Genomic DNA, 26428 nt, shown 5'->3' with positions numbered 1-26428 from the left:
CACCGAGCGCGGCGGCCCCGGCCCCCGCCGCCCCGGCGCACCCCGAAGCAGGCGGCGCCAACAGCTCCTCCCAGTCGAAGTCGCGGGCGCCGAGTCCAGCCCGGGAGAGAAGGAGGCTCTGGGTCAGGGCCCCGCCTGCGGCATCCCAGGAAGCAGCCAGCATCGGGCGGGAGGTCAGCGCCCCGTCCTCGGTACTGGTCTCCATTCCGCCGGCTTCGGCCAGGCCAGCCCAGCCCCGGAACCCCTCTCCCAGCGCCTGCGTTTCCGTCAGTGCAAGGTGGAAACGAGGAAGCAGGGTGACTTCCGGCTCGCCCCACTTCCAACCCCAGATCCGCCGCTTCTCGCTTTTGTCGCGAGAGCCAGCTCTGTAGGCACGCATGCGCGTGCCATGTGGTTTCAGGAATGGCCTTCAAAAGCTACCGGGCAGAATACGATCAAGGTCGGAGCATGCGCACTGACAGGTCCTCGGTCCGCTTTGCAGGGGCGGTCTTAGCTTACGCCCCACTGGCCGGTGGCACGGCGCGTCGTTTATGGGTAATTTGTTTCATGTCTTTTTTCTTAATCAGCTAGAGATTTACGATTTTATTGATCTTTTCCGTGTTTTATTGGGTTTTCTCTACTTTCTTGTTTCTTTTCTTTTTTTTGAGTTGGAGTCTCACTCTGTCGCCCAGACTGGAGTGCAGTGGCCACTCCTGGCCACCGCAGCCTCGACCTGCTGGGCTCCGGCGATCCTTCCGCCTCAGCCTTCCAGGTAGCTGGAACTACAGGCACGCGCCACCATGCCCAGCTAATTTTTTGATTTATCGTAGAGATGAAGTCACCAATTTGCCCAGGCTGGTCTCGAACCCGGGGGCTCAGGTAGTTCTCTTACCTCGGCCTCCCAAAGTGCTGGAATTATAGGCGTGAGCCACCGCACCTGGCCTCTATTTTCAATTTATTGACTTTTGCTTTTATCTTTATTGTAGACAGGAAGGATCCTCCTGCTTCCTTTATGTTTGATTGGCTCTCTTTCTCTGATTTCTTAAGATAGAAGTAGTAGAAGATTGTCCAATTCCTTGGTCACATAAACCTCTGTGTCCTCCTAACTTGACCAAGGTTCCATCTTTGTGCCAGGGTGGGGGAGCCCCTTCCTGCAGCTATTTCTGGTCTCTCATGAAACTGGTCTGCTCCACTGTATTCTGTCCTAGGTTCAAAGGTAAGGTCTCTAATCATGTGTGCAGTCACCTCGGGTAAAGGAACATTTTGTTTTATGACACATCTTCATTTCAGTCATGTAGCTTTTATGGCATTTTTCACGGAGACCTGCCCTTTAAATTCGTAGTTTTTTTTTTTTTTTTACCATAAGCAGTCCAATAAAGGAATCATCTTCTAAAATAATTCCATAGTTCAGAACTATATCTCTGCTAATGTCAATACTTTGCTTGCTAAGAAATTGATTATAAGTAAGTTTTCAAGGAGAGTAGACCAGGCCTCTTTTGCTTTCCTCCCCCGCCCTCACATCCTTAAGAGAGAGAAATGGATTGCAGGCCAATGAGGCCATGATAGGTGTATATATGTACAATCATAAACTAATCATTGTATCATCTTGGAACAAATAGATTTTTTTTTTTTTTTTGAGTTGGAGTCAGTCTCACTCTGTTGCCCAGGCTGGAGTGCAGTGACATGCTCATGGCCACCGTAGCCTCGACCTGCTGGGCTCAGGTGATCCTTCCGCCTCAGTCTTCCAAGTAGCTGGAACTACAGGCACGCACCATCACGCCTGGCTAATTTTTTGATTTATTGTAGAGATGAATTCTCGTCAAGTTGGTCAGGCTGGTTTCGAACCCGTGGGCTCAGGCAGTCCTCTCACCTTGGCCTCCCAAAAAGTGTTGGGATTATAGGCTTGAGCCACTGCACCTGGCCTAGATATTTTTTAAGACTGAAAGAAATTTAGTATTTTCTCTGAAAGGTGATTTATTTAGATGAATTAGTATATGTAAAATAATAAATGCCACATATTTCCATTACTAAATAATAAAGACGTCATAACTCATTAATAAAATTTGTTTTTGTTTTCTTAACTTTAAATAGTTGAATATTTCTCTCATCCATATGTCTTCCTTTGGTATATGTCTCTCATAAATGGAATGAATATGTATGAAAGAATAATCAGTAGTAAAATCCATAAATCCATGTAAAAGTCTAAGAGCAAATGCTGATCTTTAATAAATATATTCCATGCTATACTGGACTGTCTTTAAAAAACCCTAGAAAGTAGAGAGACTAGAAGGAGAGGGAACAGGTAACGGAGCAGTTTGGGGTATTTGTAGTCACAGCTAGGGACAAGTGGTCTTTGGTAAATCAGTCTCCATTCCATACTCATGCTTCCTGCTTACTCTCACAAGGACGTCCAGTCCCAAACTCACATGTAGCCAGCCCAAAAAGTGTTTACGCAGGAAAGAACCTAGTGAACTTACTGAGTGCCATTTCCAAGCTTCCAAATTCCTCATGGACACAACATCCTTTGGATCACAGGTACTGACTTTGCCACTGCAGCACCAGGTGTGGGACCAGACACCTGGCTGTGGGACTCAACTAGGAATACATCCTACTGGTTCACAGTCTAGGATTATGTGTTTCCCCTGAACTCCAATGTCCTAGAGCCCACTAAAGGATCAGAACAACAGGGCACAGAAAGGTTGCTAGGGGAACCAGGAAGTTTCCACCCAGAAGGTGTAGTCTATTGCTGCTTCTCACCTCTACAGAGTAGCAAGAGGTTTCTTTAAAAATTAGTCCTGTCATTTTTCTGCTCTGAAGGTACCTATTGACTACAGAGTAAAATCCAAATTCCTTATCTGACCTACAGATACCTTCATAATCTGACCATTTATCTGCTTCTCTTTTCCATCATTACCTCCCATTCCTTCTATTGACATTCAAGCCACACTGGCTTTCCTTCCCTTATTGTGTAGGCATGTCCAACTTCTTCCTGCCTCAGGACCTTAGGCTTTGTCCATTTGTTTGCCTAAAATGCACTTCCCCCTACACGCCGACATCACACACGAATGCCTTCCTCTTTATATCTTTGCTAAAATTTCATCTTCTCAAGAATGGCATTTCTTGACCATATTATTATTAAATCCCCACCTATAAGACAGTCACTATCTCGTCACCTTGTCTAATTATTTTCTACACAGTTATTATAATTTGAATTTATTTATTTTGGTTTATTGACTTGACTCCCCTTCAATAATTTAAATGCTGTGAGAGCAGGGATTGTGTCTTTCATGTTCATTTACTATTTCTATTCCCTAGAATAAAACTCAGTAAGACTAAAAAGGCAAAGTCAGGTTAGCATACAGTCAGGTTGTTTTTTCTCTCCCACGTGGAGTTGTGAACTCATAAACGGAATGTTCTCAGCCTGGTGGCTCTGTGTGTCAGTGCTGCTTTGCTGTCATTTTAAATAATTGAGTTTACTATCAAGCGTTTAACTCAGCACATTGGCTGAGCTTTCTCTCTCTGTCCACATCATGATAGACTGAAAAAACAGCGCGAAAATGATCTCCCCTTTCCTGATTTAGAGAGTTCTTGAGCTGTCCTCTTTTTTCTTTCCAGGGGCCTTAGAAATAATGAGATGAGGAGCTGTACTCTGAAGACCCAGAAGAATGCTTGACGAGGGGGTGTAGATCAGCCCACATGCGTTTAAGCTGGAGCTCTTTTTTGAAATGTTTCTTGCCATTCCTGGAGCAGAGGAGTCATTGTTTCTGTAGGTGAAATCAGATGGGGGCCTGCTATTCTTCTTAAATCATGTGAGTGTTGGAAGGAATGCCTCCCAAGATGTGGGAGATTGGTTTGACAGATTCAGTCTTGTCACATTTTATGGAAGTTAAGCCTGTGAGCAAGAGGGCAAATCCCAGAGCCCAGTGCTTGGCAGACTGTGAGCCTCCCCGTCATTCCTGCCCTCATGGCGGGGCCTGCACAGATCACCCAGATGAGCACAGACAGGGTAGAACACTGTAAGTCATCATCAAGCTTGGATTTTTCCTCTCCTTGGAACTTTTAAACCTGATTTTATAGCCATAATGAAATTGGGTGAGGAAAAGATGGGATAGGAATCTGGCAAATGAAAAGAACATTATAGTCAAGTTCTGGGATTCATGGTATAATTCATCCCAGCCCTAATGTTCCCAAGGGGTTTCCAAGACAGTTGACATTTGGACTATGGAAAAGTCAAATGCTGTTTTTGTATATTGGGTCTTAAGCTCTGTAAAGAAAGAAGTTGAAAGCAATCATATCTACAGTAAAACTGTGCAACCCAATTTTTAAAAATATGATCCTCAATGACTTGACTCTGTCTCTAGTGTGAACTTACCCAGTGCCTGACAATGCTGCCTTAGATGGCAATGCTGTGCCCATGGTTGCCTAGGTAGCAGTTGTTTCCCCTGTATCTCCTGACATAGCCCGGAGGTGTGAAGTATTAGGATCTATGACAAGTATAAGACCCTCTGATCATGTGACTAAGGCTAGAACTCTTAAATTGGGAATACCGGGCATGGATATCTATAAAAGCTATATCTTTCAATAGTATAATTGTTTTGTGTTTTAGCTTAGCTATGTATATGCTTAAGAATTTTATAAGTTTTTACTTATATATTTTTCAATAAAGGTGCAATACCAAAAAAGTTTTCTGTGCTTCTGTTATTTGTTACTTAGTGGCATATATCCTTTACCTATGTGTTACCCACTTTGAAATTTGAGGCAGCAGGCTTGCAGTATTGCAATAAAAGAACAACTAGAGTAAGAAAATAAAAAGGGTTGTAAACATTATCACGGTGCTGGATACATGGGATGAAACAGTAAAAGCATCTGAGAACTAAGTTTAGATGGAAGCTTCTTAGCAGCCTAAGCAAAAAGGCTACTTGATGTTGCCACGTGAAACAGACTTTTTCTGATACTAAATTCTTTCTGGAAGTATCAAATGTTGCCCCCTCTTGAATACCTCAAAAAATGAATGTCTTTCATTTGGGTTTTACAAAGACACAGAAACTGTTGTCAAACCCTGACATTTCATAAGGCCCGATTGCATTTTGTTCACAACAATCTTTATTTCTCTGAGAATACAGGATTTAATTAGGGAGAACTTCTCTATTTGGGCCATAACCCAACTCTTATGGCAGTTGCCAGGGCATGGCAAGGATCTTAACTGTGCCAAGAGTCTGAAGATAAAAAGATGAGCTTCATAGGAGCAGAGCAGGACTGTGAAAGAGGCACAGAGATGCAACCTTGGCCAAGTAGTGGGCTCACATGCTTATGTGATCTGGGATCCGGGCTGCTTCTGTCACCGGAGATGCAGTTTAGCAGGCATCAGGGTGTTTGCAACCACCCAGCCCAGGTGTTACTCATGGAATAGCACTTGGCAAAATAACTGATCTTGGTGAAAGTCTTTGTGGGTGTGAATTATGGAGACTTTCTCACAGAGATAAGGCCAGCCCCTGTAATGGGCATTGCATCACAAAGCTCAACTCACTGATTCAAAGCACAGTTGCTGCCTACCTTTTGCCATCTGGAACTCATGGCTCCTGGCTCCCACTCCTCCCAATACTCTTTGAGTAGGCACTACATGTGAACTGCCAATGAGCTATCTCTTAGTGTAAAAACATCACCAAGAAAAACTAGCTCCTTCCCTAAATGAAATACAATTGATTTCTTTTCAGATCTTTCAGCTAAGAGTCAAAAATCACAACCTCTGAATAACAGAGCTAGGGGGAAATGATGGGGAACAATCTATCATTTTAGAGAATTCAGGAAGGTTGGGGTGAAAGGACATTGGACCTGAGAGGCAGGAGATGGAGTGAAAGATCACAGAACCAGACCCTCATTTCCACTTTGCCAGGGATTTGCTATGTGACTTAAGGGAGTCACTTCTGCTCTATGAGCTTCAGTTTCCTCATTTGTCAAAAAAAAAAAAAAAAAAAAAAAAAAGGTTTTAGCTATTGCTTCCTGGCTGTTTTCATCACAACTCAGAAGGATATTGCTAAAACACATTGGAAGTATTAAGATCAGTAATTTAATGATGGTGACTTACAAGTATTAGGTATTCTTTTGAATACATGAAAGCTTGTCAGAGTTTGAGGCTATGTCTGAGTTTACTACTCTCTCTACATTTAGAGGCTCAGGTGGAGAAAGTTGTTACAGATTGACAAAATTTAGATTTGGCCTATAACATGTGCCATAAAGGGTTCTAGGCCCTCTGTTTTGATACCTAGGGTTTCAGAGTTCCTGCTTTCATCAAACTCACAAACACTTTGAAAAAGCAAACTTATAATATACAAGCCCACAGACTATTAAACAGAGAACTCAAGTAATCGCAGGAATAGAGAGGGAAACCAAGAGATAAAGTAATCAACTCCAATGGGAGGGTTCAACCGAACCTAGCTCCTTCAGATGACTCAGCTCAGTTAGGGTCAAATCCCTCTGAGTAGTTGCTACTTCAGTAGGCAGGAATCAAAGGAAATGTGGGAAAATAAAACATTTTTGGGTGACAGAAAAAGCATAAAAGCAAAACCCACAGTTAACTCAGAGTATTGGGTTCAGGGAAGTTCAGTGGATTCCTGTACTGAAGATAAATGGTCAGAGAGGTAAAGCGGAAACTGGAAATCCTCAAGGAAAGAGAAATTCAAATTTTCATATAGGTACAAACAAAGGACATAGAGAAAAAGCAATTAACATGGGAGGGAGAGAGGTAGGAATCAGCAAAGGTTTTACAGAGGAGGTGGCATTTGAAACCTTGAACGATTAGTATTTCAGAAGATCAAGGAAGAGACAGACTGCGAGAGCCATCTAGCTAGGCTTAGAGGCATGAAAATACATGGAGTATGGAGATACGCAGAGGAAGATGTTCTGGACAGATGTATTTTATTGGGATGTGAACTGTATGACACATGTGAGGGGCCCACGGTACAACTCATTTTCAGGGTTGGGCAAGTGGGTTGGCACAGTGGCAGAGGATTGATTTCAAATTCTCCCATATGGGAGACTTACACTTTTAGGAAGAGGTACTTTTCCTCATTTTTCCTAAGTTCAATGAAGAACATGGACATACCATTTAAAACAAACAAAAGACTTAAACAGGTGGAGAGAAGAAAGAATAATAGCTTAGGAGCCCTGGAATCTAAGAAATGTCATGGTGGCGAGATCCCTGGGTTTTGTTTTTGTCTCATATTCCTAGACTTGGAGCCGAAGAAGTTGACAACTTGGAAACACCAAGTCAGACAAAAAAGTCCTAATAAGAGCCTATTTTCTCTTGTCAAGGATCAGGAAATAGCCCAGGAAGACAGAAAACTTTTAGACAATAGCTGCTGCATTCCAGCCAAGCACCACAGGCAAAACTGTGGTCCTACTTCAAGAGGGACCCCAATCCACTCCTCTACTAGGTTTGTGTCAAAGAAGGGTGAATAGATAGCTGACAGTCGACCCTGAGTGGCAACAACTCTCCCTGACCCCAGCGACATCAGTGGAGACCCTTCAGTGAGCCTGGCCTTCTACTTTGACACAGTGGTCACGAGATACCCTTCCACCTCCACCATGTAGGGGTGGCATGAAAGGAGACCTGGTGAAATTAATGACTTATCTCCCAGTAGTACAAGGCCACCCTTGCTGTAGCGTCAGTGGAGACAAATACATAAGGGGATTTTCTTTCATCTTAAGAACCTGGTGAGCTCCTGGAGGTATAACTCATGAAAGTGTGTCCCCCAACGAAACAAGACAAGCTAGTCCCTCAAGAGTTTTGTTTTTGTTTTCAAACAAAGTTTATTAGAAAAGAAGGGAGAAAGTGTGACATGCCAGAGTTGGCACAGGCGAAAGAAACTGCTCCTCAGGGAGTTTTTAACTCTCAGGCTAGGCCTCATTCAACCTCCAGCAAGACATTAGTTATTGTTTAAGTGTTGCTACAAGTTGTTGGCTCTGGTGGTGGCTTCTGCTCCTGGCAAGCTGGGATTGTCTGTGTTCACCTCGCTCTCTCTCCAGTTTTTGGGGTGGCTGTTTTCCCTGTGACTTCAATTCTCTGGTTGAGTGAAGAGTTTTTGATTTTCACTTTCTTCAGTTGTGATGAAAGGAATAAAGAATTCCCAAGTTCTTTAGGCGTTAAAGTGGAAACCGGAAGTCCTGTGTTCATTTTTATCTGTTCTTTTTCCTTTCTGTATTGCAGTCTGGATAATCACAATTGACCTATCTTCAAGTTCACTGATTCTATCAGTTCAAATCTGCTGTTAAGTCCTTCGAGTGGATTTTTTATTTTTGTCATTGCACTTTCAATTCCATAATTTTGATTTGGCTCTTTTTTATAATAATTTTTATCTTTATTGACATTCTCTATGATGAGACATTAATTTTATACTCTATTTCTTTGTACATGGTTTCCTTGAACATACCTAAAATAGATTTAAATTCTTTTCTTGTAGGGTCAATGTCTGGGCTTCTTCAGGAAAAGTTTTTATTTATTGCTTCCCTCCATACTTTATTGCTTCTTTATGTGTATTATAGGCTTTAAAAAAAAAAACTGGACATTTAAATTAATACAAACAGGGCATCTCTAGAAATCAGATTTTCCTCTTTCCAGGGTTTGCTATTGCTGCTTGTTATAGTTGTATAGTTGTTTGTTTAGTGACTTTTCTCAACTAATTATGTAAAGTCTGTATTCTTTGTTGTGTGTGGAAAAGTCTGCACTGATTAGTTTAGTGGTCAGCTAATGATTGGACACATATTTCCTTAAATACCCAAAACCAATAAATCTCCCATTTTTTGCTCAGGGGCTCTTTGTGCCTGTAGGGATATGCCTTCAATATTTGGACAAGCACTTGAAAACTCTGCCTTTGCTTTCACTTCCTGCTTGGAAGGCAGAGGTGAAAGCTTAGGGCCATCTCACATCTCTCTTGATATTCACAGTACTAGACATGTACACAGCCTTATACATGTGCCTGGTTTTCTAAACTCTCAGGAATAAGTCATAGCTTTTCAAAACCTCCATGGACATCTCATTCCCCAGCTTTTCCCTTGAGATTTTTAGCTAGCCTAACATTTGCCCCAAATGTTATCCACCACTTCAGGCAGTCAGGAAGTTAAAACAATTAGTCCCTTGGGGAGAATTATTGCACTGGGTTATCACTCTGAAATGATTCAAGCACAGAAAAATTTGTAGGTGAGGTTATACCAGAAGATAGGGCTTACAATGACATCTCCTTGGGAACAAGACTTAGAAAGAGTCCCACCTCTGTTCTGCTTCTCTGGTGGCTACACTGGAAATATGACTATTTTCAAGGTTATTATGGTGCTACAGAGGGAGTATGGGACAGCACCATGAAGCTTGCTGTTTACACTGAGATTTAGTTGTTTTTCTTGAAGAAATGTTTCCTAGACTGCTGCAAACCTTTAGTTGTTTTCAAGAGTTCCAAAAAAGTTGACTCTGAAAAATTTTTGCCAGATTTTTTTATTGCTTTTATGGAGGAGAGACTTTTCAGAGGTTCTTATACCACTATTTTTGTTGATGCCTTTCCTACTGTTCTTGACCTACCCAGGTTTTGGTCAGAGCAGCAAGAAATAACCTGCTGTAGTTAAAATAATTCCCTCATTTAATGGAGTTGCCTTTGCTGAAATAAGAAACCTTGAAATCATAGAAACCTGACTAGAGTAGGTATCCTATTCAATTTACTCTTTTGAATCTTTTTTGTCTTAACATTAAAGCATGACATGATATCTATGAACCTATATTTGAATCCTATTAAATGGCTACATATTGTTTCATTGTGTGGCTAAAACATAACTTCAAACCTAATTTCTATAATTGAACTTGCAGATATACGAGCATTTTTAGATATTAGTTCCCCCCTACATCACTTCTCTTTTATTGTATTGAAATCCCAAATTTGCTTTGATTAGCTGTTAAAACTTAAGTTTCTCTGAGGGAAATAAAACCTAAAAATGGTAGACTGAGAATCACATGATTTAAGATAGTATTTGGGCATTTCTATCTCTATTGATGCTAAAATATATGTGAAGATGGAATGGAATTTAGAACTCCATGAGAGAGAGCTGGTGTCAAGAGAGCTGATGTCACACAGCTGCATTCTGACTGGTATAGAAGTTGGAACTCAGTGGCTGATCATTCTGCCAGCTTTGGTGGAAAACTGTGCTTCTAAAAGCAAGCTCTCCAATCTTGGATCTTATTAACTAGAGTTTTCTTTCTCAAATTAAAAGTTTGAGATAGTCCTGATAAGATGTCACGTTCCCTAAACTTTACTTTAATTGTAATTTTGTTTTACTTTTGGCCTTCATTCTGCTATCAAGATTTTCAAGGCAGTAAGTATGCGTTTGTAATCAGATTGTTTATTCTTCTCCTCTGGTTCACATTTTCCTAGTTTCAGAAAGTTAGATTAAACAAATTGTTCATCTTAAATTAGATTTCCTGGGTGGATTTAACACTTAGGAGTAAAAATGGCAGTTGTCAGAGAAAGAATTGAAAACTTTTTTCCCTAAAACACACATCATTTACAAAATGGATTTGGGTATGCTCAGTATCGTTGGACGGTAACAACTGGCAACAGATTTTTCCCTAGGAAATCTTTGAGCCTGAGGCTCAGCGAGGAGTCAGTTCTAACTCTCTGAGCAAACATAGTTCAGCCCAGGTGTTGGGGAGACACGCCCTCAGCTCCAGTGCAGGCCTGCCTGTTGCTTCTAGCTGCCTGTAGCTGCCTGGGAAAGGGAAGAATTCTTCCAGGTGTCTGTCTCTCTGATTTCCTTCCTACTGGAGGTTGCATTTCAGTACTATTTCCTCCGCAGATAAGCCTTTTCCCTATCTCTGGGCCAACTGAGGACCCTGGGCCTCCCTGGAAGGACACATTTGTGTTTTACACACATAAGGATCTGGGTTTGGGGTTGTTCTTCCTCCACCGAAGGGTGCACCCTGAGGCTGCTTAGCGGATATGTGAGGGGAGGATCATGCTCATGGCTTGTCTGTTCTTCTCTGTCTAGGCACACCCGAGTCTACTAAGCTGAAGACGATAGCTATGTTCGCCATTGCTGGAGGTATCCTGGCAGCCTTACTCCTGCTGACAGTTGTTGTGCTCTGTCTTTTCATCAAAGTATCCAAAGCACTAAAGTGAGTCATGTGGGTAAAGTGAATACACTCCCTCGAATGAGATCCCTGGATGCCTGAGTAGGGTTATCCTTGTAGCGGTAGCCACATCCAAGGCGAGGTCAAGAGCAGAAGGAAGCTTTTAAAAAGGCAGAGGCAGCTTAGTATAGAATCACTCATTACTATTTTTTTTCCCCCTTCTGGCTTGGTTTGGTAGAAGTGTTCTCAGCTTGGAGGCTGTGTGTGTAACACTGTTTTGATGTCCCTAGGCCTCACTGAGTTTACTATCAGATGTCTAATTCATCACCTTGGCCAAGCCTCCCTCAGTCCTGGGCACCATAGACTGATGACTCAGCCTTGTACTCACCTGGAGGATAGGCTGGACTGGTCTCTTGCCTGAGCTGGGAGCTCTCAGGGTGTTCCCACATTCGTTGTAACTGGTTTTGGAGACAGCGAGGTGGGCCTCTAGGACTCAGGGACAGCTCAGCTGTGCCAGGATCCAAGGGGAGCTGAGGAAGGGGTGGAGGTCAAACAAGAGATTATTACAGTTTGGGGAGAAGACCCTTCAGGTACGGAAGAAACTGGTTATCAGATGCAGTTGTGTCCTCATTCTAGGGAGTTAGATGGCACATCCGGAGCCCGGGCACAGCTGAATGCTGCACCTACCCATCAATCCTGCATCTCCAGGGCCTGCACTGACCTGCTGGGGGATCCCTGCTTGCAGTTCTCTCTCCTTTACTTTTGTAGCCTGAGTTTACCTTGATTGCAAGCATAGGAGAGGAAGGCATGAGAGAGGAACTTGGGATGGGGTCATAGCTTTAATCTAGAGCTGGTGTCCACATTTGATGGGCTCCAGCGCTTAACTTCCCAGATATCCCCAACCATGATAACAGAGGGACTGAGAAGAATACTTCTAAGTCTGTGCTCTGTGTATGTCTTTGCTTAAGAACTGCCAAGGAGCCTGATGTCGAGGCTGCAAAAGGTAAAAATCTAGACAAGGCGTGGTACACCAAGAACGCCAGGGCCAAGGCCAGTACCGCCGAGTCTTGTCCCACCCTCCAGTGCTGCACTGCGTGTCGAATGCATGATTTCGATGCCCTGCCACCATGCTACTGTGACGTAAATGAGGGACTCTGACTTGGGAAAGGTGGGCATGAGAATCTTCATGAGCAACATTCCTTTCTTAGTAGGATGTTTTCTTATTCGACTTCTAGAGTGTTTACATGATATTATATAATGTACAATGTTATTTTATGTGCTTTTCAATAAAAACGCAAGAATAAAAATAACATCTTCTGCCTCCAGTGTTTTTTTTAGTTATTATAAATGTCCCCTACTTAAATATACGTATTACCCACTTTGAGACTTGAGACAACTACCTTGTCCCATTACATTGCAACAGAAGAGGGAGTTAGAGCCGAACTACTAGAGGTGTCCAGCCCACCTCCCATCGCAGAAGGAAAATGCACTTTGAGCCCAGGGTGTTTCCAGTTCGGCCCTGCTCTCACCCAGCTGGGGTCACCTGTTCAGCTCTTCTTCTGAGGTCTTCGGTGGCTGCCATCCAGCTCCAAGCTGGACCCGTGTCCTGGGGTCCCCAAGGACTGCGAGACAGCGAGAAGAGTCAGGCAGGACCTCCTGCGTCCAAGGCATCTGACCTGCGCCAAGATCGGCCGATAAAGGACATTTGGCTGCCACGCAATCTTCAGAGCAACTCCTTCGTGGATCACAGGGGCACTGATGAGGCTGACGCAGCCTCGCAGCCTCACCTGGGCCAGAGCCTCCAGTCGACGGCGGAGCCCAGACTTCCGACCACAGCAGGGGCCGTGCCGGGCGCCCCTGGCCACTTCTGCCCCCAGCTGCCTCTGTTCCAGCTCCTTCCACGGAGCCTCTGGAACCCCTTGCTGAGCCCGGGGGCCCATCGGTACCACAGTCTGTGCTGCCCCTTCTGAACAAAACCCTTGCTTGTGAGCGCCACCTGCACGCTGAATGCAAAGCGTTCTGGCTCCGAACAGGTGTGTCTGCAGCAAATGCGGCGAGAGGACGGGCAGGAACCGCCCGTGAAGGGAGGCTGAGTCAGAGCGAGAGGCCAGGTGGGGGTGAGTCTGCGCGGACACAGCCGAGAGCCAGCGGCCCTCAGGGATCAGAAGGGACCCCAGGCGCTCACGCTCACAGGGGACACCCAGGCCCCGCGGTCCCCGGCCAGCCTGACAGACAGAACTGGGCGGGGCGGGGGTCTGGCTGCCTGCCCCTGCAGCGCCGGCTGTGGGCCCTGCTGGGAAAGGGTCCCCGGGTCTCAGCTAGGACTGCGCCCTCCCCCGATGGCAGCTTGTCCCGCTGCACAGCCGGAACACCAAGACGGGGGGAGGGCAGAGGCGGATCGGCCGAGGAGGGCCAGCCTGCACCAGCCTCAGCCCTCAGAGCTGCTCAGAAGCTTCTTGAAAAAGAAGCCCACAGCCGGGAGTGCTGGGCCACGCCTGGAGTCCCGGCACTTGGGGAGGTGAGGAGTCTTGCCTGAGCTCGGGGGTTCGAGACCGGCCTGGGCAACCTGGCGAGATCTCGCCTCCACAAGAAATCATAAAATTAGCCGGGCGTGGTGGCGCGCGCCTGTAGTTCCAGCGACTTGGAAGGCTGAGGCGGAAAGGTCATCTGAGTCCAGCAGGTCGAGTCTGCCGTGGCCATGAGTGTGCCTGGGCGAGAGTGAGGCTCCGACTCAAAAACAAACAAACAGAAGGTAGTCAGTCCACTCAGAATGGCCCACTCGAACTTCGAGTAAAATCCAGACACCTCCTCTGCCCTCCGGGTCCTTCTGCATCTGACCACTGCCTGCTTCTGTCCATCTTTCCCTCCCGGCTCTCTCCTCTTCACTCAGGCCCAGCCAGGCTGTCCTGCCTTCCCTTGTGCGGTGGTGTGCCCAGCCAGTCCCTGCCCCAGAGCCTTCGCACCTGCCCTTTCTTGGGCCTAAAATGCGACTCCCTGCGCCCAGATCACACCCGAATTCCGCCTTCTTATCCCTCTGTCTCTGCCCAGATCTCACCTCCCAAGATGCCTTTCTTCCCACCCTCACAGTGCACCCCGTCCCCCACCCCCGCGAGGCACCCACTCTCCACCAAGTCACCCTGTTTTATTGTAGTCACAGCTCCTCTCACTCTTTGAATTCTTCATTTATTTTTGTGTCCAACTCCCCACTTTGAATACAAGTTCCATGAGGGCAAGACCGAGTCTCTCATGTTCAATTCTGTATTCCTCAGGCCCTGCAGTCACAGTAATGAACATTTGCTAAATGAACGCATCCATGTATGAAATGAAAAACAGGTAACCCCCTCCTTCCCCGCCATGTTCTTCCTAGGGAGTCCTTTCTCTTGGCTGCAAACCACAGTGCCCGAGGAGCGAATCCACCTGCTTCAGCCTCTGCAGGCATCACCAGTTAGAAACCTCTGCAGGGGAGCCTGGATCTGCACTTTCTTTTTTCTCCCCTTCCTCCTTCACTGCCCTCCAAGGTCAGCCACCTGGCAGAGCTTGTGTTACCCAGCTGGACCGAGTTTGCCCAGGTGCTGCATCGCCTCACCCCACTGTAGCTCAGGCCTCCCACGGGCTTCCCTTGGGAGAAGCCGCGAAGGCTTCAGATGTCCTGAGATCTCAAGGGTGATCTGTCGGGACAGGGCGTAGACCCCCATGTCAGGCCCATGGGAAATTATACAGTGTCTGCTGAGTGCTCGTGCTGGAGACCCTGTGAAAAGTATTGGTGGGTACAGCCCTTCTGGGAACGAGTTAAGCAAGGTGAACACTCCTTATGGGGATTGCTGATAAGAATCTTGTCACAGAGCTGCTCTGTTCTCACATAAATCTACTCCTTGCATGGCTGCAACTGACATATTTCCCTGGGGGTGTTCAGGAAGCTTATGAAACACAGAGCTGATAAAAGCCTGCTGGCCCTGAAGGCTGCCCAGTTCCTTGCAAAGATGGAGCGTATGCTGGGCACAGTGGCTCACACCTGAAATCCCAGCACTTTGGGAGACAGAGGCAAGAGGATTGCCTGAACCCATGTGTTCGAGACCAACCTGGGCAATTTGGCAAGACCTCGTCTCTACAACTAAACAAAAATTAGCTGAGCATGGTGCATGTAGCTCCAGCTACTTGGAAGGCTGATGCAGAAGGATCGCCTGAGCCCAGCAGGTGGAGGTTGCACTGGCCGTGACCTTACACTACAGCCTGGGCGACAGTGAGACTCCAACTCAAAAAACAAAACAAAACATGGAGTTTGTAAAGAGGCTCATCCCTTTGGCCCTTTTAATTGCCTTCTGGCTGGTAGTTTACACCTTAATCCCAGTGATTTGGAGAGCCAAGGTGAGAGGACTGCTTGAGGCAAGCATGGGCAATGTAGTAAAACCCTGTCTTTACCCCTCAAAAATTGTTTTTAAATGATCTGGGTGTGGTGGTGCATGCCTGTAGTCCCAGCTACTCAGGAAGTTGAGGTGGGAGGATCACTTGAGCCCAGGAGATAGAGGCTGCAGTGACCTAAGTTTGTGCCACTGCACTCCAGCCTGGGTGATGAAGTGAGAATTTGTCCCTAAGAAAATTTTTTTTCATGGGTTCGAGATCAGCCCGGGCAACTTGGCGAGACCTCATCTCTACAAGAAATTGAATAATTAACTGGTCAGGGTAGCACATGCTTGTAGTTCTGGCTACTTGGAAGGCTGAGGTGGAAGGATTGCCTGAGCCCACTGCACTCCACTGCACTCCAGCCTGGGTGACAAAGTGAGACTCCAACTCAAAAAAAAATTTTTTTTAAATAATAATAAATAAATAACCTCCTGTTTGGTGGAGTTGAAATCAATGAAGGCTGAAAGTAAAAAAAAAAAAAAAAATTGAACTAGATTTTTCATCAAAATACTGCCATTCTAAAGATTGCTGGCAGAGATTTTAGATCTTTTGAATCCTCTGCTGGTCCTGATGTAGAAAAGATGATGTTGATGATGATGATGATGATTATTATTTTGATTCAGGATTTCACTGTGTTACCCAGGCGGGATTACAGTGGCACAATCATGGCTCACTACGGTTTCAACCACCTGGACTCAGGTGATCCTTCCACCTCAGTTCTCATGTAGCTGGGACTATAGGTGTATGCCATCACACCTGGCTAATTTTTAAAAAACTTTTTTGTAGATATTGCAATATAAAATAGAAAAGGCCCTTGAAATTTGACCAGAAAATTTTACTTCTAAAAACTTATCTTTAACATGAATAGACACTTCTCAAAAAAAGATAAACGGGCAGCCAACAGACACATGAAAAAGTGCTCAGCCTCATTAATCACCAGAGAAATACAAATCGAATCCACATTGAGATACTACCTACCCCCAGTAAGAATGGCCATCATTAATAAAACAAACAACAACAGATGCTGGTGAGGATGTGGAGAAAAAGGAACGCTTCCACACTGCTGGTGGGAATGCAAACTAGTGCAGCCTCTTGGGAAGACAGTGTGGTGATTTCTGAAAGAATAAGAAATTGACCTTCCATATGACCCAGCAATCTCCCTACTGGGAACATACCCAGAGGAACTCAAATTATTCTACAAAAAAGATACCTGCATACACATGTTTATTGCAGCACTATTCACAGTAGCAAAAACATGGAACCAACTGTGATGCCCATTGAAACTGGACTGGATTTTAAAAATGTGATACAGGCCAGGCTCAGTGGCTCAGCCTATAATCCCAGCACTTTTGAAGGCCGAGGCGAGTGGATTGCCTGAGCCCATGGGTTCGAGACCAGCCCTGACAACTTGGCGAGAGCTCATCTCTACAACAAATCAAAAAATTAGCCAGGTGTGGCCACACACGCCTGTAATTCTGGCTACTTTGAAGCCTGAGGTGGAAGGATCACCAGAGCCCAGAAGGTTGACTCTGGGGTGGCCGTGAGTGTTCCACTGTATTCCAGCCTGGGTGATGGAGTGAGACTCCGACTCAAAAAAAAAATATGTGGTACATACACACAATGGAAAATTATGCAGCCATAAAGAAGGGCAAACATATGGACTCTACAGCAACTTGGATGGATTTAGAGTCTATCATACTCAGTGATCTATCACAGAAACAAAGAGCAGAGTACCATATGTTTTCACTCATAAGCGGATGTTGAACAATTATCATAATACTATAAGAAAGGGATTGGCAGTAATTGGAAACTGCTGAGGGGAGGGAGGGATTGGCATTAGTGAGAAACTGCCAGGGAAGTGGGGCACACCTCATCAACAAGGGTACCTGCATAATGAACATTTGTATATCTAACCCTGAATTGTACCCAGTATCTTTAAAATAAAAAATGAAAACAAAAATACTTATCTTTAGGAAACAATAATAAAGGTGTCCAAAGATGAATATACAATCATGTTCATTACACTATTATAAATGTAAAAAGGTAGCCGGGCTCAGTGGCTCAGCCTGTAATCCAGTGCCTTTGGGAGGCTGAGGTGAGTGGATCGCCTGAGTCCACAGGTTCGAGACCCGCCTGGGCAACTTGGCAAGACCTCATCTCTACAATAAATCAAAAAACTAGGCGGGCGTGGTAGCGCGTGCCTGTAGTTCCAGCAACTTGGAAGGCTGAGGCAGAAGGATTGCTGGAGCCCAGTAGGTCGAGGCTGCGGTGGCCGGGAGTGGCTACTGCCCTCCAGTCAGGGTGACAGAGTGAGACTCCAACTCAAAAAAAAAAAAGTGTAAATCTCTACCACTTATTGTATGACTTATGGAAATACATATGAAGAACACTGTGTTGATATTACTTTTTAAAGAGCACTGATCCATGAATATATGTCCATGACACAAGTTAAATGAACTGAAATATGTATGTAATCACACTTAAGTCTAATGCATTTGGGCATTTAAAAATCTGGATCTTTAGCTGGGCTCGGTGGCTCAGCCTGTAATCCTGCACCTTTGGGAGGCTGGGGTGAGTGGAATGCCTGAGCCCGCGGGTTCGAGACCCGCCTGGGCAACCTAGTGAGACCTCATCTCTACAATAAATCAAAAATTAAAATCAGCCGGGTGTGGTAGCGCATGCCTGTAATTCTGGCTACTCGGAAGGCTGAGGCGGAAGGATCGCCGGAGCCCAGCAGGTCGAGGCTGCGGTGGCCGCGAGCGGCCACTGCACTCCAGTCTGGGTGACAGAGTGAGACTCCAACTCAAAAGAATAAAAAAGAAAAAAGAAATCACAAATGCTTTCCCCCTGAAAGCATTTCCAAGAAAGAAACATCAATTCCTGGTGTCTTACTTTGTAATGAGCTAAACACGGTGTATCAGCAGCAGCATGGCTGCAGAGGGTTCCAGGTGGGTGATGGCCAACTTTGCTCAGTGCCATCTGCAGTTTCTCAAGGCAAATCAAGCCGCAGGGCCATTCTGGAGGGGAAAACCTGGCAGAGACCCACCAAGTTCTGATCCTGTGACTTGATTCAATGAAGACTGCGCCCGGATAATAGAAAGACCAGAAAGTAAAAGCACCAGAATCGACTTTTTCCCACTTCCAGTAAGTAGAGGCTTCAGTCTCCTAATAAGGGAGCTTGAACTCGCTGACCACAGTGAAAAGAATTTAGCTGCGGTTCAAGGTGGCAGTGATGCAACCACCATGACGATTATGAGGATGGCGATTGGTGGTGATGGCTGTGATGGCTGATAGTCACTGAGGATGACTGGGTGTGCTTTGAGGTCAGTACTAGTTCTACAAAGGGAGGTTGAGTGAGTGGCATGACCAGCGTTAGTACCTAGCAAGTTTCATTCCAGATTCTAAGTCTTAAAACACTATACTTGTGGATCTAAGTTTTGCTATGCATTAGAATCAGCAGGAGAGCTTCCAAGTACTCAGATTCCCAGGCTGCACCCCATGCAATTTGATCACAGTCTCTGGGGCTTGTGACCAGTATTTATTATTTTAAAAACTGTAGTGAAATAAGCATACATTCATAAGTATTTTTCATATATTATATGTTTATTTGTTATATATAATATATGGAATAGTTGGTTTTTTAATTAGGTACAAAAATATTTTGGGGGGGTTTTAGGGTTCAGAAACTAAACACAGGGCACAAGGTTCACCACTATACAATACATCCAGGTTACAAACATGCGTGTGTACCCCCTGAATCTAAAACAAAATAAGCATTTTTTATAAGTGCTCAGAAAATCCCAGTGTGAAGGCAAGTTAAGATCAGGACTCTGGCCTAGAGAGACTCTGTGTTTTCTGAGCTCTGCCCCAGTTAATTCTCTCAACAACTTTCTGGGGCAGATACAATCTTACCTCTATTCAGTAGATAAGAGAGCCCAGAGAAGTCATTTAACGGACCCAAGGTCACAAAGTAATACAAGTGGGAGAGGAACTGAATCCAAGCACCCTGGCTCCAGAGCCCATAGGCTTACCCTGTTTCAATGGTTGTCACCATGGAGTGCATCCGAAGCCCCTGACAGGCTTGTTAAAGCACAATTGCTGGGCTCCATGCTCAAAGGCTCTATTATCTTATTCTACTGGGGTAGGCGGGACCTAAGAATGTGTGCTGGTAACAAATTCCCAGGTGATCCGGCCGCCACTGGCCCACTTCGAGAAAATCATGGCCCAGTAACACTGAACTTGGAATTGACTTCCCTTTGGTTCTCAAGGAAACAAAACAGAAGGGGGACTTTCAAGTTTCCTATCATTGTAGAGCTATTAAGAAACATATGCTACATTATTCTTGATTTGTTTTTGTTTTTGTTTTGAATCGGAGTCTGTCACCCAGGCTAGACTGCAGTAGTATACTCACGGCCACCGTAGACTCAACCTGCTGGGCTTAGGTGATCCATCCATCTCAGCCTTCCAAGTAGCTGGAACTACAGGTACCACCATGCCCAGGTAGTTTTTTGATTTATTGTAAAGACGAGGTATCGCCAAGTTACCCAGGCTGGTCTCGAACCCCTGGGCTTAGGCAATCCTCTCACCTCCACCTTCCATAGTGTTGGGATACAGGTGTGAGCCACCACACCTGGCGAAAATTAACCTTTAACATTTTTCAAACACTTCCCGCTTGCCACACCTGTGGTAGGTGCTTCATGTTCAGAATACTATAAACCTCAGGCAAGAAGTAGGCTGCGATATTTTACAGAAGAGAAAGCTGAGGTCAAGAAATGTTCACTCACTTGTCCAAAGTTACACAGCAGCCAAGCGACTAAGGTGGAAGAACTCGATTTCTCTCCCTTGTGTTTTTTCCTTTAGGCCGTCTTGGGCACATGTCCTCTGAGGGCATTTGGTGAGATAATGTCAAAATGGGCAGAAAACTAAAATCCTGGGCTGCCCTGTCCAATGCAGGGCCTGGGACCGTCCTTCAGAATGAGGAAGTGGGAACATGGGAAAAGGAAGGGACAGCTGGGGAGATGCTAACATTCGCTTTATCTTGAGAGGCGGCCAAGGAAGAGTTGCTTCACCTTTCAGTGGATTTCCAGTGTGAAAGAGGATCAGTTTGACACCAAAATCCACATGGGCATAGGGATCAGGAGAGATGGAAATGGGAAGAAGGAGAGGACTCCTGGACTCTGGGCCCATCTTCACCACCTATTGATACAAGACCTTAAGGACGCAGTTCACTCCCTGAGCCGGTTGCTTCTTTTCTAAAGTGAAGGGCAATGAATGCGGTGTGGTCGACAATGGTGTTGGCGGTGGCTGTTAGTTCTCAGAGGTCTCAGTGAGGACGGATGTGTCACTCTTTTGTCAATGGCAAAGCCAACGTTTGTCACAGGAGTGTTCTGCTTATAGACTGGATTTAGATGGAAGGTGTGAAAATGAAGACAAGTTTTGATGGACTCACTGGTGTCTGCTAGGGAAAGGCTGCAGTAAAACTGCCTGAGCTCAATTTGAATCATCCTTTGGTGTCATGCTGTCTGAAGAGTTCTGACTCTTGAAAGTCAAAGAGTTGATCTTCGACTACTTTTCCTAGTTTTTATTTCAACAGCAACTTGCGGGAGCATCTCCTGTACAATAAGTTACCCAGACTCTTGCCCTGGGTTTGTTTGTTTTTATTATAGAGATGCGGCATACAAGTCAGGATTAATTACACAAGTAGTCTGCATGCAGGTGAAGTTTAGACCTACAACCAGGTGCCCCTGTCTCCCTCCCTTCCCTGGAAGTGCCCAGTGACTGCCCATCCCTCCCTTGTGCTAATGTGATGCTAATGTTCAGGTCCCACTTATGAGTGAGTACGTGCAGAATTGAGTTGTTTCTGTGATAGATCACTAAGTATGATGGTCTCCATCCAATTTGCCGCAAAGTCCATGATTTTGTTCTCTTTGACTGTGTATACTCCATTGTGTATACGTACCACACTTTCTTTATCCAGTCTACTTGCGTTGGGCAGTAAGGTGAGTTCTGTTTTTGCGATTGTGAATAGTGTGACTATAAACATGTGTATGCAGGTGTCTTTTTTGTAGAATGATATGTTTCTCTGGGTATATTCCTAGGAGAGAGATTGGGAGATCATATGGAAAGTCAATTTTTAGTTCTTTTAGGAATCGTCACACTGTTTCCCACAGAGGCTGAACTAGTCTGTACTCCCACCAACCGTGTAAAAGCGTTTCCTTTTCTCTGCACCCACACCAGCAACTGGTGTTTTATGATTTATTAATGATGGCCATCCTCACTGGAGTTAAGTGGTATATCGTTGTAGTTTTGATTTGCATTTCTCTGATGATCAGTGAGACCAAGCATTTTTTCATGTGTCTGTTGGCTGTTTGTATATTTTCTTTTGTAAAGTGTCTATTCATGTCCTTTGCTCACTTTTTAATAGGGTTGTTTGTTTTTTCCTTTCAGTTCATTTGAGTTCCTTGTACAGCCTAGATGTTAGACCTTTGTCAGATACATAATTAGCAAATATTTTTTTTCTCATTCTGTGGGTTGTCTCTTCAATCTCTTGATGGTTTCTTTGGGTGTGCAAAATCTTCTGTTTGATAGGGTCCCACTTGTCTTAGCTTTTATGGCATTTGCTGCCCTGGGTTTTTAAATATGAGTCTGAGTCTTTATCTTCTGAGATTTATCCATTTGTTATAGCAGTAGTTCTCTAACTTATGTGTGCATAAGAATCACCTGGAAATCTTGTTAAATCACAAATTCTGGGCCCCACCACAGAGATTCTGATTCATTGGTTCTGGGTGGAGGCCATGAATTTTTCCTTCTAACCAGCTTCTAGGTGAGGCAGAGGCAAGGGGTTGATCAGAGGGTTATATGTTGAGAGGTACTGTTACAACCCAAAGCAGAGATTCTTCACCTTCAGACTGCTTAATAATAGCAATAATCTTTTGCAATGCCGTTCAGGGACTCCACCTCTCTCCGGGCTGATTTCTTAGGTCTGGGTTGGGACTCCAGGGTCTTCATGTTTTTTTAATCAGTCCCCCTGGTGATTCTGACCAAGAAGACTGGAGAATAAATAAGAAATGCGCACTTCATGTCAGGCAGTCAGATGCTACATGGTTCTACATTCACAGTAGCCAAAATCCACCAAGAACTTCTGCCAAGAACTTCTGCAAGGGGGTCATGAGGAAAGCGCCATTGTGGTGTCTTTCCAAGGCCCAGAGTTGATCGTGTCACTCTCCTGCTTAAACAACATGAATAGTTTCTTCAGTGGTTCCTAGGTGCCAGGAAGAGGAACATTCAAAGTCTTCCCATGGTCTTTTCTCAAGAGTAGTTACATGCCGCACAATGACATTCTAGTCAACAATGGACCATATATACAATGGTGGTCCCATAAGATTAAAGTAAATTTGAAAAATTCCTATTATTTTCTAACATCAAAGCTGTCATAATATCGTAGCGTGAACACATTACTCATGTGTTTGTGGTGATGCTGGTGTAAACAAACCTACTGCCTTGCCAACACATAATACTGTATAATAACAGACTATGTTCCTGGTTTATGTTTGTACTTTCTTCATTATTTTAGAGTGTACGACTCCCTTATTTTTTTTTTTTAAAGTGAACCGTAAACCCTCCTCAGGCAGGTCTTGCAGGAGGTATTTCAGAAGAAGATATTATCATAGGAGGTGACAGATTCATGCATGTTTTCACCCCTGAAGACCTTCCAGTGGGACAAGATATGGAGGAGGAAGACAGTGATACTGGTCATCCTTACCCTGGGTAGGCCTAGGGTAACGTGTGTGTTTACGTCTTCATTTTTAACAAAAAAGTTTAAGAAGAAAATAAAAAATTTTAAAAACCAGGCCAGGCTCAGTGGCTCAGCCTGTAATCCCAGCACTTTGGGAAGCCAAGGTGAGTGGATTGCTTTAGCCCACAGGTTCGAGACCAGCCTGGGCAACTTGGCGAGACCTCATCTCTACAATAAATCAAAACATTCGCTGGGCATGGTAATGTGCACCTGTAGTTCTGGCTACCTGGAAGGCTAAGGTGAAAGGATCGCTGGAGGCCAGCAGGTTGACGCTGGGGTGGCTGTGAGCGGGCCACTGCACTCCAGCCTGGGTGATGGAGTGAGACTCCAACTCAAAAGAAAAAACCAAAAAAAACCTTATAAAATTATTTTAAAAATTGTATAGCTCTACAATGTTTGTATTTTAAGCTAAGTGTTATTACAAAAAAGGTCAAACATTTAAAAAAACGAGACAGATTTCTCCAGGAGGACAAAGGAAATACTATGTTTTATCTATCTTTTATCCAAGAATGACCCATAAAAAACTAGCAAAAGTGATATATGCAAATCCTCAAGTGACTGTGGTCAGAGTGTGTTACATAATACTGTGTCACCTTTGTAGTACTGTAAAAATGAATAGTATATAAATTAGCCCTCCTTTTGAAGAGAAAATTTTCCAAAACAGTAAATGAGTATGAGATATCCCTTTCTTAAAAATAAAACATTCAAAGCATATTACTGGAAAATAAAACGGTTCCATCAACTTAAAACAAGTAGCTTCCAAAGTACATTTATTTTTATATGTAAATACAACACCCTTCAACACATATACACTTGTTAGAAGATCAGAAAATTAAGTCTGTCAGAAAGAATTGCCATCTCTTGATTCCTGTGCCTCCACCCGTCCATAAAGAGCCTCAGCATTTCACACACTAAACACATCAGAAAAAGACTCTGAGAATAACTTGGATCAGATCAAAAGGAGAGACACTTCCTGATACTGCCTGGGGTTACCGAGAGCAAACAAAACGACTGCTCCCTTTTGACATGACACATCAAATGCAAAGTACTAACCCTAACAAGGAATAGGCTGATTCCGATTTTTATTTCCTGTCTACAGCTACACTGAAAGGAAACAAATAATATGAACGGCCTTTGTGTGAACTAATTTTTACACACGCCAAATACTGCATCTGATTCATTATCTCAGAGAAGCAATACAAAATGCAAATTGGTGATTTGCAAATTGGTGATTTGAATCAAGTCTTAAGAATCCAATTTTTCAAGACTATTAGAAAAACACAAAAATTATCAAATACTCTAATCATTACTCTTCATACCCCTAAGACTGCAAAATGAGGTCTTTATATAAATAAAAAGTTTATTTCAAACACATATGCAATACAAACTAATGAACTGCATCAGTAATCCTTAAACATTTTAAACTCTTAAACAACACAGGTATACATAAATTTCTTTAAGAGTGAAAAATATTGCTAGCAAAAATAACTTATAACTGCATCATGTTAACAGCATACAGTACGGGATTTACAATATCAAGTGTAGTACAAATGACACTGACGTCACTTTATGTAAGCAAGATGCTGCTCCTTCAAAGGATTTTAAATCCTTGCTTTTTATAAACATTTTTGGGTTTTGGCTTTATAATAAATATGTAATAAATATCTGCAGTACATTGTATATGTTGAGAGCTTATCTTTCTCCATTTGAAAGTCTTTCTCCAGAGTCATAATGTCTTAGAGGCATCCCAGCGGGCGGGGAGTTGGGATTTTGCAGCAAGTCCATTAACAAAGCAATCTTATCATCTATGTGCTCCTGGAGTTTATATATTCGCCGATCGATGTAGTCCATAAGTTTCTTTTCCATCAGTTCCATATTTTTAGAGAGAATTTTTTCCAAGTAGGAGCAAACAGGCTGCTCTTCCATTCTAAAAACAAATGGAAAAATATATATCAATTCCCTAGTATTATAAAAAAACAAGAAAGTTTTACAAGTAGCAACATCCATTGCCAAAATTTGTCTCCACAAGTGTGCTCGTCTCCTCACAAAGTATTTCCAGGGTCTAATCTACAGACCCAACAGGTGACCACAGTCCTGAACACATTCTTATTTCTTTAATTAGAAACATTTATTAAGTACACAATTGAAATGGAAACATAAAAGTGAAGAGGAATCCTTAGAGAACAAGCCTTTAAGAAAGGGTCTTTTTTATTTTGAGTTCTAAATCAAACTGATCTTGTTCAATTTTTTAAAAAGTCAACCTGTATATTTTCCATGTACTTCTCCAAGCAGCCCCATAATTTAAAATTTTTCTACAAGAGTACCTGCATAATCAACGTTTGTATACCTAACCCTGAATTGTAGCCCACATCTTCATAATAAAAAAAAAGAAAAAAAATTTCTTCTTTATACAAACAATCCAACTAAAGTATTAGAAAATTATTTTATAACCTGATATGAAAATGCTTAAGAATTTAATTGGAACAAGCCAATTAATAAAAATAATAAATATAAGGCACACCAGTTTCTAACTTTCACAATGAACATTAGAACAATGAAACTCTGAGTATGGTCTCCATGACTCTTTCAGGGATTCAGTGAGGTCAAAAGTATTTTTATACTAATACTAAAATGTTATTTAACTGCTTCCCCCTCTTGTCACATGTATGTCATGAAGGATACACTGGCATTTTTCAGAGACTATAAAATATATACTGTCATTGCTCTGATGACTAATATAATTTGTAACTGTGTACTCTCCTCTATCCTAAATATTTCCTAACGTAGTAGGTTTAGAGTATAAATGTATGCTTTTTCAGAGATTAACCAGTTTGTTCTCAGTATCCCTATTGTGCTCTTATTAGCCATATTTGAATATATATGCTATAATGCAACATATAGCACTATGCGGTCAAAAACTAATATGTATAGATTTGCATAAATTTAAAACAATACCATTCTCACTGAACTTTTTAAAAGAAAATTTGGTTGTTTTCATAAAGGCTATTATGTTAATATATAGCAAATTTACTGTCATTATTTTTAAACAGATATTTTATATAGCTACATAAATTAAAGTTTTTTTCGGTCCTCAATTATTTTTCAGAGTTTAAAGACCAAAATGTTTGAGAACCACTACTCTAGAA

General features: G+C 43.5%; 2 protein-coding genes across 2 annotated transcripts in view; one reads left to right on the top strand and one right to left on the bottom strand.

The window, feature by feature from the left end:
* The window catches only part of LOC103249614 (uncharacterized protein C10orf88-like), a 20871-nt gene extending 20653 nt beyond the window's left edge, over positions 1-218 (bottom strand). The window contains 1 exon segment of the mRNA XM_021707632.1: positions 42-218. Coding sequence (XP_021563307.1) covers positions 42-205 — 164 coding nt within the window. The 5' untranslated portion in view covers positions 206-218.
* Positions 219-11039: 10821 nt separating this feature from the next.
* Positions 11040-12293, top strand: FAM24B (family with sequence similarity 24 member B). The gene is made up of 2 exons (XM_008048235.1): positions 11040-11131; positions 12055-12293. The coding sequence occupies exons 1-2, from the start codon at positions 11040-11042 to the stop codon at positions 12242-12244; spliced, it is 282 nt and encodes a 93-aa protein (XP_008046426.1). The 3' UTR covers positions 12245-12293.
* The last annotated feature ends 14135 nt before the right edge of the window (positions 12294-26428 follow it).

Source organism: Carlito syrichta, unplaced genomic scaffold (genome assembly GCF_000164805.1).
Source record: "Carlito syrichta isolate Samal-C Ts95f unplaced genomic scaffold, Tarsius_syrichta-2.0.1 Scaffold122680, whole genome shotgun sequence".
NCBI lineage: Eukaryota > Metazoa > Chordata > Mammalia > Primates > Tarsiidae > Carlito > Carlito syrichta.
Note: the sequence above shows the minus strand (reverse complement) of the source record. Positions and strands in the feature narration are given on the sequence as shown.

What these genes read in the sequence shown, in the direction of transcription:
- FAM24B (XM_008048235.1), top strand. Translation starts at nt 11,040, where the DNA reads ATGTTCGCCATTGCTGGAGGTATCCTGGCAGCCTTACTCCTGCTGACA. An exon ending in AAAGTATCCAAAGCACTAAA is followed by an intron (nt 11,132 to 12,054) that starts GTGAGTCATGTG and finishes TCTTTGCTTAAG; the next exon opens with AACTGCCAAGGAGCCTGATG.